Source organism: Corvus hawaiiensis, chromosome 24, assembly GCF_020740725.1.
Source record: "Corvus hawaiiensis isolate bCorHaw1 chromosome 24, bCorHaw1.pri.cur, whole genome shotgun sequence".
Lineage (NCBI taxonomy): Eukaryota > Metazoa > Chordata > Aves > Passeriformes > Corvidae > Corvus > Corvus hawaiiensis.
This window is the reverse complement of record NC_063236.1, coordinates 10,571,965-10,582,294: the sequence shown is the minus strand read 5'-3', so window position 1 is coordinate 10,582,294 and position 10,330 is coordinate 10,571,965. Positions and strand designations below refer to the sequence as shown.

At 52.5% G+C, this 10,330-nt stretch overlaps 2 protein-coding genes across 3 annotated transcripts; both read left to right on the top strand.

Annotated features, from left to right (window-relative positions):
• The first annotated feature begins 1,322 nt into the window (after window positions 1–1,322).
• On the top strand, window positions 1,323–8,632 carry IRF6 (interferon regulatory factor 6). 2 transcript variants are annotated; one of them, XM_048328304.1, is made up of 8 exons: window positions 1,323–1,462; window positions 4,628–4,804; window positions 5,657–5,861; window positions 6,273–6,395; window positions 6,499–6,645; window positions 6,876–7,268; window positions 7,655–7,773; window positions 8,065–8,632. In XM_048328304.1, the coding sequence occupies exons 2-8, from the start codon at window positions 4,631–4,633 to the stop codon at window positions 8,284–8,286; spliced, it is 1,383 nt and encodes a 460-aa protein (XP_048184261.1). In that variant the 5' UTR covers window positions 1,323–1,462; window positions 4,628–4,630; the 3' UTR covers window positions 8,287–8,632. The 2 variants fall into 2 exon arrangements, with proteins under 2 accessions (XP_048184261.1, XP_048184262.1); XM_048328305.1 differs by having other exon boundaries at window positions 4,625–4,804.
• A 375-nt stretch (window positions 8,633–9,007) lies between these two features.
• Window positions 9,008–10,147, top strand: C24H1orf74 (chromosome 24 C1orf74 homolog). Its single transcript, XM_048328246.1, has one exon. The coding sequence runs from the start codon at window positions 9,016–9,018 to the stop codon at window positions 9,838–9,840; it is 825 nt and encodes a 274-aa protein (XP_048184203.1). The 5' UTR covers window positions 9,008–9,015; the 3' UTR covers window positions 9,841–10,147.
• The last annotated feature ends 183 nt before the right edge of the window (window positions 10,148–10,330 follow it).

Below are 10,330 nucleotides of genomic sequence, written 5' to 3'. Positions count from 1 at the left end.
ACCAACGAAACCCATCCACTGCAGTGTCACCCAACACAGAGAGCACTGGCCCTGGGGTATCTTCTGCTGATTGCCAGAAAGATTTTCTTATGTGCTGACAAACTCCTGCTAAATATTTCCTCTGAGTGGAATTCCATGCTGGATGAAGCCTGAATTATCCACCTTGCACTTGGCATCCGGCAAGGCAAACTTCCCCAGAAAAATGTTGAATTGTTTTGTCTGTGTGTGAAGATCTCCAACATTTTGTCTAGTTCCAAAGTCTTGGCTCAGGACTGAGCTGTGGGTGTAAGTCAGCCTTCCCAAAGGCAGGGTTCAGCATTTTCCATAGGGCTCATGATGAGAAGGAGAAGGGAAATTCCCATTTTTTTCTGGTTAATTGAAACTGAATGGTGAAGTATTGTATGATCCTTGAAACCAAGATTCACCACTGAGTCATGGCTCTCCACCTACAGGGAAAATAAATAAGACGCGAGGCTGGAGGGCAGGAGACTGCGGAGGGACCAGGGAGAAGCTGCTGAGCCCCTTCCCAGGGGTAGGTGTGACCCCAGAGTGGGGATGGAGGCAGGGAAGAGGGACATTTTTATGCTTTTCAGAGAAAAAAGTATGTGCTTGTGGCTTTAATCAGAGCTGACTTCAGGGTTTGGCTTCATCCCGTGCTGTCATTGACCGGATATGGACCTATATGGATGGATTTAGGACAAGAGGAAATGTACTTAAATTGTGCTAGGGGAGGTTTAGATTGGATATTTGGGAGAATTTCTTCACTGAAAGGATGGACAAGCACTGGAACAGGCTGCCCATGGAAGCGGCAGAGTCACCGTCCCTGAAGTGTTCAAAACCGTGCGGATGTGGTGCTAAGGGACACGGTTTAGTGGTGGGCCTGGCAGTGCTGGGTTAATGTTTGGACTCAATGATCTTAGAGGTCTTTTCCAGCCTTAATTATGCTGTGATTCTATGACTCAGCTGAATATGCTTTGAACTGCGAAAAAGCCCAGGAACTTTATGTTTTCTTCACAAAATATTCCATTTAAAAGGCAAAGATATCCCGTTTAAAAGCAAACTTCCTTTCCTAAATACTCCGTTTACAAGGGGGGAAAAAAAAAAAAAAAATCCCGTGTGGAAGTTTCCTAAATACTCCATTTGACAGGAAAAGGGCCGCGGCAGAAGGCCGGGGGATCGGGCGCTCCGCTCGTCCCGGGTCCCCGTGCGGGGTTCGGGGGCTCTGCGGGCTCTGCGTGCGGTCCCCCCGCGGGGGCGGGGCGGGCGGCGCGGCTGCGCCGAGCGCACCTGGGCAGGTGAGGGGGAGGGCGGGGCGGGCGCTGCGTGAGCGCAGCCGCCGCTGCCCGAGCGCCGCTGCCCCACGCGTGGGCCCCGCGGGGCGGCCCCGAGCCCCCGCGGGACGGACCCGCCGCAGCCCGACGGACGGACGGATCGATCGATAGAAGACGGACGGACGGACCGGGTGAGCTGTGCGGGGCTCGGACGGGACCGGCCGCGGGATCCGCCCGGCCCGGGAGCCGCCGGGCGCGGCCCCGTCCCGCGTAGAGCTCCCGGGCGGAGCGGGGCCGACGGGGCTCGGGGCACACGCGGGGCTCCGTGCGGGGGTCCGGAGGCTGGAGCGCCCCGGCCCCGGCAGAAGGGCGGCGGTGCGGGGGCGCCGAGCGGGTCCGGGCGCAGCCGGGAGGGCAGAGCCCGCTGAAAATGCCAATTTACCGCTCCTTCCCATCGGCTCCGCGGGCTGCGCTCTGCTAGCCCCGGGCTACGCCTTTCAAGTCGGTGTAAAGCGAGCCCTAAAGTTAGGGCAAGGCTGGTGTTTTCCCCCCACCCCCTTCACCCACTGCAGTTTTCGGATGGCAGCTGTTACACCCCAAAACCCCGCACTTCATGTAACAAACAGCTCGTTCCCCTTCCAACTTCACGGGCTGCCTGGCCGTGGCAGGGGCTGAGGTGACCAGACTGGGATGCGGAAACTGGGAATTCAAAGAGTTAATCGTGTTCAGGTGTGTTGGGGGCAGCACGGGTGGTGGGAGGCAGGAGATGTACAGAACTCTGAAATGTGGGAGCCCCGGGCTCTCGGTGTAGGGAGGTGATTCGGCGTCGGATGGAAATTCAGCCTCAGTTTCTCTGGGTGAAGGTTTGTCTTTGAAAAAATTAATAAGTTCCATGAAATACAGGATAATGTAATCAAACAAAGGTAACGAGCAAGGAGCGGGGTCTGTGGGTTCGCAGCAGTGAACGCCGAGCAGACCCTTCCTTCTCCAGAGGCTTTAATGGATGAGGTGGAGCAGGAACTGAATATATCTGGGTCTGCAGGTGGGGAGCGAAAGCATCTGTGCAGCAAACTGCATCGGGCTTCAGGTCGGTTTTCCTGGTGCTCCGTGTGTTGTTGGACTGTCTGGCACCTCAACCAGAGCCCCGAGTGTCACCAGAGCTGGCCGGGGCTGTCCCTGACCTTGGTCACTCCTCGGCAGCCCTCGGGGGAGTGGCTGCAGGCTGGCTGCTCCTTCCTGAGTTTGAGTTGTTCTTGTCGGGGTGAATGTCTGCAAGGAGAAATACTAATAATTAGGGTACAGGGAGTAATTACATCACTGACCAGAGATGCATTAGCAGCACAGGGATGTGCTAATTATCCTCACACACCACCCAAATTGAGTGGGAATAAAGAGAACTGGATAATCCCTGGGTTTGTGCGCTGAGGAGCCTCGAGAGAGGGCCAAGCCTGCCTTGGCAAAGCCGGTGAGTGTGCACAGACATTCCCCAGGAGTCTGGCATCAGTGGAACCCACCGGATCGAAGTTGAAGGTTGTAAGAGGCTGACTCACCGTCTGAGCCCAGCAATGGGATTCAAGTTGATTTGCTCTCAGTTATTGTGTCAACAAGTCATTGGTGATAAAAGGTCATAAAGCATTGTGGTGTGGAGCACTGACAGACGCTGTCTGCGGGCCCAGGGACAATCCCAGCCAGCACCCACCTTGTGACCCGACTCCTCTGCTGTGAGAGGGGAATGAATCTCTCCTGTTCTGGGGGTTTGAATTTACTCCTGGTCTTGCAAACGTGTGTGCACAGCACACGATATTAGAAGGGTCTGCTTGCAGAGTTCAGTGTAAAAGAGATCGTGGAAACCAGCCGTAGTAAGGGTTCTTTAAAATGTCACTTTTTTTTTTCCTTTTCAAGAGAAATCAATACCTGGTTTTGGTCTCAGTTCTAAGTCCAGGATTAATCTGGACCTTGTGTCTTTGCAAGCATGCTTCTGAAAATTTAATTCTGACAGCATTTTCAAGATAGAGAACCAACACAGCAGAGTTTCAGGAGCACTAAAATAATTTTGATGATTGCTTCCTGACCCTTTGCAGTTCCTGGGAAACAGTCTGGTAATGTGACCACACATTTTCAAACTATTATTTAAAGGTGGTTTGCAGTTGAAGCTGAACATTTTCTTTGCAGAAAAGATTAACAGATAAACTGAGTTGTGTTTGGATTAATTTTGTGTGAGCACTTGCATCTGAATGGGATCTGCAGGTATTTGGACAAATAAAACCTGTTCCTAGACTAGTTCTTGGATAGGATTTTTTAAAATTTTCTCCATCTCTGCTACCAGATGCATTTTGCAACTCCTCCGGCAATATTCAGGGCTTATGGCAGAGGTTTTACTTGTCCTGTAACTGCTTTATTAATGGGAATATTTGTAATTTCTCACCTCTGTTTCAGGATTTACAAATGAATATAGGAGATGCACCTTCTGAGCACATGTGTAGTGCAGAAATCCCCTCCCAAAATCTAAAGATACTGAATGTTGCCTCTTCTTGGAGAGGAACGGGCATTAATTTTGCTTGTTTGGCTTTGTTCTACACAAGGAAAATATTGTTGGCTGGCTGCAATTGTGTGAGCAACACGGGATTACTTAAGAAAAACATTAAGTAAACAGCACTCGATTTTTAGCAGCAGTGCAGGCAGACTTGCAGTTCATGTCCTTCTGGATAAACATCCTGGTTATTACAGGTCAGTGCTGTTTGCCAGTGATTGTGCTGCATTCAGGGCATTCATGGAAAAGTCATTAAATGACTTTCAGAGTTTGTCTCTGTGGTGAAAGAGCCCCCTGTGCTTCAGCCTGGGCCCCTGCACCTCGGCTGGGCTAAAGCCTCTCAGTTGGGTGAGCCTTTCTCCTCCTCCGTGCCAGTCTGACAGGACTGAAGGAGCAGGAGATCAGATCAGCCCCTTCTCCAAGGTGTAAGTGGAGGCTTTTGAAATTCTGCTGCCTGTTCTTGCTGTTGCTTGTTTGTGGCTTTATCTCCTGCTCAGGGTTTGCAGCCCAGGTCTGCTGGGGGCTTGCCCTCCGTGTGCTCGTTGAGCACAAATAACGTGCTCTGGAATGTTGAATTGTGGAAGCTGTATTGGAACTATTGAAGCTGTTGTGCTTGTAACAGTTCTGGGCCCCACTTAGTGAGGTGTGTGTGACTCTTCCTGGCAGAGGAGTCACCCAGCTCGATCTGGTGGTTTCAGGGTGCAGTAACATACACAATACAGCAGTTACACAGCATAGGGCCTTTTCTCGTTAAATTAATTCAGTTTTTTTGAAGCAAATGAGTCCCAAGTAACCTCTAGCAGTGGCTCTGCCGTTACCCCAGCAGATCATGGCCCTACACCCGCGGAGGGTGCGCCTGAAGCCGTGGCTGGTGGCCCAGGTGGACAGTGGGATGTACCCCGGGCTGATCTGGCTGAACCGGGAGGCGAAGCGGTTCCAGATCCCCTGGAAACACGCGACTCGGCACAGCCCCCAGCACGAGGAGGAGAACACCATCTTCAAGGTGAGGCAGGGGAGAGCTCGGGGATCCCACGGCTCTGAAATAGAGACAAAAGGCTGGATTGTTGGCCCAGGAGCTGGACAGGCATCTCGGGAGCTGTTTCTAGGCACGCTTTATTTATCTGACCTCAGAAAAGCCACTGTGTGCACCTGGATGCCAAGCTTGGCACTGCCTGAGACAGTGTTGAGTGTTTTAACCCTTTCCCACCACCAAAGGGCAGATGCTGTGTGATCCGTGGTCTCTGGAAGATGACTGCTGTTGGCTTCATCCACTCGGGCTGGGATGTGGTAACTGGCTTGTTCTTGGCAGCAAACCCTGAAATGCTGTTCTGTAAATCTTAAGGGGTCCACCACAAGCTCATCACAAGCAAATATTAGTGCTGTCCCTAATATTCTTATCCCAAGGGATTCACTGTAACTCCCTACACTCCTTTGAGGAATTTCTGACCTCTGTCTTGGAGGGATCTTGGACCAATAATCAGATTTTGGGGTGAGAGAGGGAGAGGCCAGCCAGATGTCTGTGGCTGTCCTTCCACTCCATTTTAACCGAATCCATTCCTCCTGCACAGGCTCCCTGTCAAAAATGACTTCTGGTGTTGAATCTGAGACCCACAAAATCTCTAACCCAAAACTGCTAATGTTCTTCTGGAGTTTGGATTTACATCTTTTTTTCTCCACTTTATTTTAACGGGAAAAACTATTAAAGTGGGAATTTCCATTTTTTGTTATCACAAGAGCTCTAATTAAGACTTCTGCAAGAGAAGGGTTTGACAGTGGATTTGTTTGGAAGTATGATTTCTGATAAAAGCTGCTCTGTGGGGAGGGCTGGACTGAGCTGGCTGTACTTTGTCCCCAGGCATGGGCCGTGGAAACGGGAAAGTACCAGGAAGGAGTGGACGAGCCAGACCCTGCAAAGTGGAAAGCCCAGCTCCGATGTGCACTTAACAAGAGCCGGGAGTTTAATTTGATGTACGATGGCACCAAGGAGGTGCCCATGAACCCTATTAAAATTTATGAAGTGTGCGACATCCCGCAGTCGCAGGGATCAATCATTAATCCAGGTGAGGGCCTTGCTGACACGGGCTGGCTCCTGGGCAGGCCTTTGTCCAAGGCACCTCCTTCCCTCTCTGCATTAACTCTTCAGCTGCCAGGTGAAGACTGTACTTAAACTAAAAGGACTTTGAGTCATGCTTTAGTACTAAAATTAATAAAGCTGCACACAGTTGCATGTTTTCCTGCTAAACAATCTAATATTGGCAATACTGTGTCTTACTCCATCAATACTTTACCTTCGCTTTCTAGAATTATGTATTAAACTGAAATTAGCATCTAGTATGGATCAGATTTATCCTTTTTTACTTATATTTCAAAAATACACAAATGAATATCCAATATTGTGCACAACCAATATGAAGATATTTTTTCAGTGTTTCATGCTGATCATCCACCCACAAGAATGTGCTTGTTTGCAGGTTCCACTGGTTCAGCTCCGTGGGATGAAAAGGATAATGATCTTGATGATGAAGAGGAGGAAGAATTGAATCAATCTCAGCATGTCCCAATTCAAGAGACATTTCCATTTCTTAATATCAATGGTTGGTGGCACAGACTAATGTATTAGTGAAGGTATTTGTTTGTAAATTGGCACATGCTTGAAATAAAATCTTGATTTACTGAAGAGTTGTGTCCTTTTTGTAGATTCTCCGATGGCTCCAGCCAGTGCAGAAAACTGCAGCCCTGAAACTGTGTGGCCAAAGAACGAACCCCTGGATATGGAAATGCCCCCGACAGCACTGCAGCACGACTTCTTCAGCAGCCCCGAGCTCTGGATCAGTTCCCTGCCAAGTATGTGCATGGGTTTGTAACAGTGCTTCTGCTTTTGTACTTTAAAACCTCACAGAAAATAGTGTTTTACCTTTTTCTTCCTGTGGCTGTTTGTGGGTGAGCGAGGAGAACTTGTGTAGGTTAAATAGAACTGTGTGTGGTTTAAACATCCCTGTGAAGGCAGCGGGGCTTGCATGGTGTCCCTGCTGCTGATGATCCAGGAAAAGCCCCACTGACGGTTTCTCTCTCAGTGACAGACCTAGAAATCAAATTTGAGTATCGAGGAAAGGAGACCGGACCCACGACGACCGTGAGCAACCCGCAGGGCTGCAGACTTTTCTACGGAGAGCTGGGTCCTATGCCAGACCAGGAAGAGCTCTTTGGGCCCATCAGTTTGGAGCAAGTCAAGTTTCCAGGGACGGAGCAGATCACCAATGAAAGGCAGAAGATCTTCACGAGTCGGCTGCTGGATGTTATGGACAGGGGACTGATCCTGGAGGTCAGTGGCCACGCCATCTATGCCGTGCGGCTCTGCCAGTGCAAGGTGTACTGGTCTGGTCCCTGTGCCCCCTCCTCCACCACCCCAAATCTGATCGAGAGGCAAAAGAAGGTCAAGCTCTTCTGTCTGGAGACGTTCCTAAGTGGTAGGTAACTTGTGCTTCTGGCAAATAGCTCTGGACACTGGTCATGGCACTGCTGGAAAGGGTGGTCTGCACTGGGGCTCCGCCTGGATGCACCAGGTAGTTCTCTGTGGAGAGTGGGTCAGGGCCACTGCTGCCCTGACTTCAGGGGAGCTTGGAGCGGGTGTGTGGCGGGAGCAAAGGGCTGTACACTCATATAACGCTCTGAGAGACATCAGAGGGCCTTGCTTTTAAAGAGAGCACTTCACATGCAAGGAATGGGCTGTAATTGTGAGAGGTGGCAGAGGACAGTGTGTAGGTAAGAGTGGGGGTGCTGCAGTCAGGTGGGATGGCACAGGTGTTTCCAGCTTAAAGAGGACAACCCTGCAGTGCTCTGCTTTTCTTCTTAGAGCTGATTGCCCATCAGAAGGGACAAATTGAGAAACAGCCACCATACGAGATCTACTTCTGTTTTGGAGAAGAGTGGCCCGATGGAAAACCCAGGGAGAGGAAGCTGATCGTGGTGCAGGTAGGAGCTGGGGCTCTGCGGTGACGTGTGCCAGCCTTGTTGGGTCTGGGATCAATTCCCATGGATACCAAGACCTGTTCTTCTCTGCTGTAGCTTCTGACACCAGGAAAACTCCAGTAACACTGGTGGGGTTTGGGAGAGCAAATACAAATGTGACATGTGCTGAATAGAATTGGTTTGTGTGTTTTAAGGTATTGTGGAAACCGTCTCTGCATCCAGGAGAGGGGTTCCTGCAGAGTAACAGGGATATTCCGTGTGCCTTTAGGCTAGAACAAATGCCCTCTTTAACAGGTCATCCCCGTTGTGGCCCGGATGATCTACGAGATGTTCTCTGGGGACTTCACGCGCTCCTTTGACAGCGGCAGCGTGCGGCTGCAGATCTCCACGCCGGACATCAAGGACAACATCGTGGCGCACCTGAAGCAGCTGTACCGGCTGCTGCAGAACCACCAGGAGGGCTGGCCCATGCAGGCCCCCGCCATGCACATGGCACAGCCACTCCCAGCACAGTGACAGACCCTTGGCATCCACCGGGGTTTCTTATGTTGTACATATAGAGAAGTGTTTCTTAACCAGTGCCTTGCCTAAATCTGAATAAATAAAATCTGTAAATCTCGTCATCTGCTTCCACAATTTCAGCGGTCTGTGGTGCTTTTGTTTTGGAAGTGGCTGAAACCAGAGGAATACTTCTAACTCCTTCACCCTTTTCAGCTGTTTGCTTAAGTAACCCATCTGTATAAATCAGATTTTCAATTCTGTAATATTTTTTAATCTGCTATTAATACAATGTATATAAACACTTGACCATTAGAGTGGAAGAAGAAATATTCTGTGCTCTATTAAACCTGCCTGCACAATATCACCTTGTCTAGTTTTTTTCTCTTGAACGGGGCTGTAACAGCAACCTCGGAGGCTGATACTCCTTAGAGTGTGCGGTTTTGTAGAGGGGGGGGTGTATGCAGGCATTGTAAATGCGTGTATCCCGGAATGGGGGTGGAAGGGGCCTCTGGAGCTCCTCTAGCTCAGTCTTCTGGGCTCTGATCCTTCAGATCCGTACACTCCAAAGCATGCTGTGATGGTGCAGGCTGTCAGCGGCTCCCAGCAGGGCTCGGGCTGTCCCTGTCCCTGCTTTGTGCCCGGGCTCCGAGCGCTTCCGTGGGCCGTGGCGGGGCGGTGGCTCCGCCCGGGGCCGGGCCGAGCTCGGGCCCGCCCCGGAACCGCGCGGCCGCGCTGGTTCCGCTCATGGCCCCGGGGCCCGCGTCGCTGCCGGTGCCGCTGCTGGTGGCGGCGGCCCGGGAGGCGCTGGGAGCCGGGCCCGGGGCCGGGCGGAGGCGGCGGCTGCCCGCGGCCCGAGCGCTGCATGCGGCCGGGGAGGTGCTGGCGGTGGCGGCCGGGCTGAAGCCGGCGCTGCTGTGGGACTGCGGGGCCGCGGGCCCGGCCGAGCTGCGGCGGTACCTGGGCAGGCTGCGGGAGGCCGGGCTGGCCCGGGGCCGCCTCCACGTGCTGGGCATGGGCGGCTCGGCGCTGGTGCTGCGGCCGGGGCTGGCCCGCAGCAGGGTCCGCGCCGTGCTCCGCGCCCGGCCCGCGCCGCTCGTGGATGTGTCGGCGGGGCGGCGGGGCCCGGCGCTGTGCGCCCCGCCCGAGGCCCGCACCATCCGCGGCCACCTCGCCGACCTCCTGGGCCACCTGCGGGACGCTGAGGCCGCCAGCGCCGAGCCGGTGACCGCCAGCGAGGTTGTTCCCGGCGACTGGAACCTGTGCACCGTGGCCGGGGTGCTGCTGGGCTACCCCGCCGTGTACACCTTCGCCAGCGCCGAGGGCGCCGAGAACTGCCTGGCCCTGACCCCGCTGAGGGTGTTCACGGCCCAGGCCTCCTGCCCCCGGATAAAAGATGGGCTCAGGGTCCAGATCTACTCCTTCAGCGTCCCGGAGAGCCTCTGCGCAGAGCTCAGGGAGGTGCTGGATGCCTGGTGCGAGGAGCTCAAGGAGGCTTTCAGTGCTCAGGATGATTTTGTAGATCTCTGCATTTCGAGCGAGGTCGTGTCTCTTCCAGCGGTTGCCTTGTGAAACACGAGCATACTCACAACTTTTTAGCCTTCCTCGCTGCATCAGGGACCAAGGCAGAAGATCCAGTTCCCTGTGTGTGTTGTCCCCTGCATCTCTCTTGGTCCTTGAGCACTGAAGGCTGAATTGTGACAGTCACTGCAGGCCAGTGGCAAAACCCAATACATGTACCTTAAAGATGAGTGTGTGGACATGTGTGCTCCCAGCTGCTCTGCTGCCTCAGCCCTGCCTGCACATCGCACCCTGCAAAGTCACTGTGCATTTATTTGCAATAGGCAGATGAAGATTAATAAAAGATTTGAATACCACAGTGTTTTGAATTAGTGAAGTTTATTGTAGGCTCCATGTGTATTTACTGCCTGTATATTATGTGTATATTGCGTGTATATTTCATGTATATTTACTTCCGTGCGAGGTGGTGTCGTGCACTGTGTTGTATCTGAGCCTGCACATGAATGAGGGGCAAGTGCTGCCCTAAAACCTGCACAGTGCA

Excerpts from the sequence above, each read along its gene's own strand:
- IRF6 (XM_048328304.1), top strand. The coding sequence starts at position 4,631 with ATGGCCCTACACCCGCGGAGGGTGCGCCTGAAGCCGTGGCTGGTGGCC. Across the intron at positions 6,396-6,498 it reads TCCATTTCTTAATATCAATG|ATTCTCCGATGGCTCCAGCC; the intron begins GTTGGTGGCACA and ends TCCTTTTTGTAG. Across the intron at positions 7,269-7,654 it reads TCTGGAGACGTTCCTAAGTG|AGCTGATTGCCCATCAGAAG; the intron begins GTAGGTAACTTG and ends TTTTCTTCTTAG.
- C24H1orf74 (XM_048328246.1), top strand. The coding sequence starts at position 9,016 with ATGGCCCCGGGGCCCGCGTCGCTGCCGGTGCCGCTGCTGGTGGCGGCG.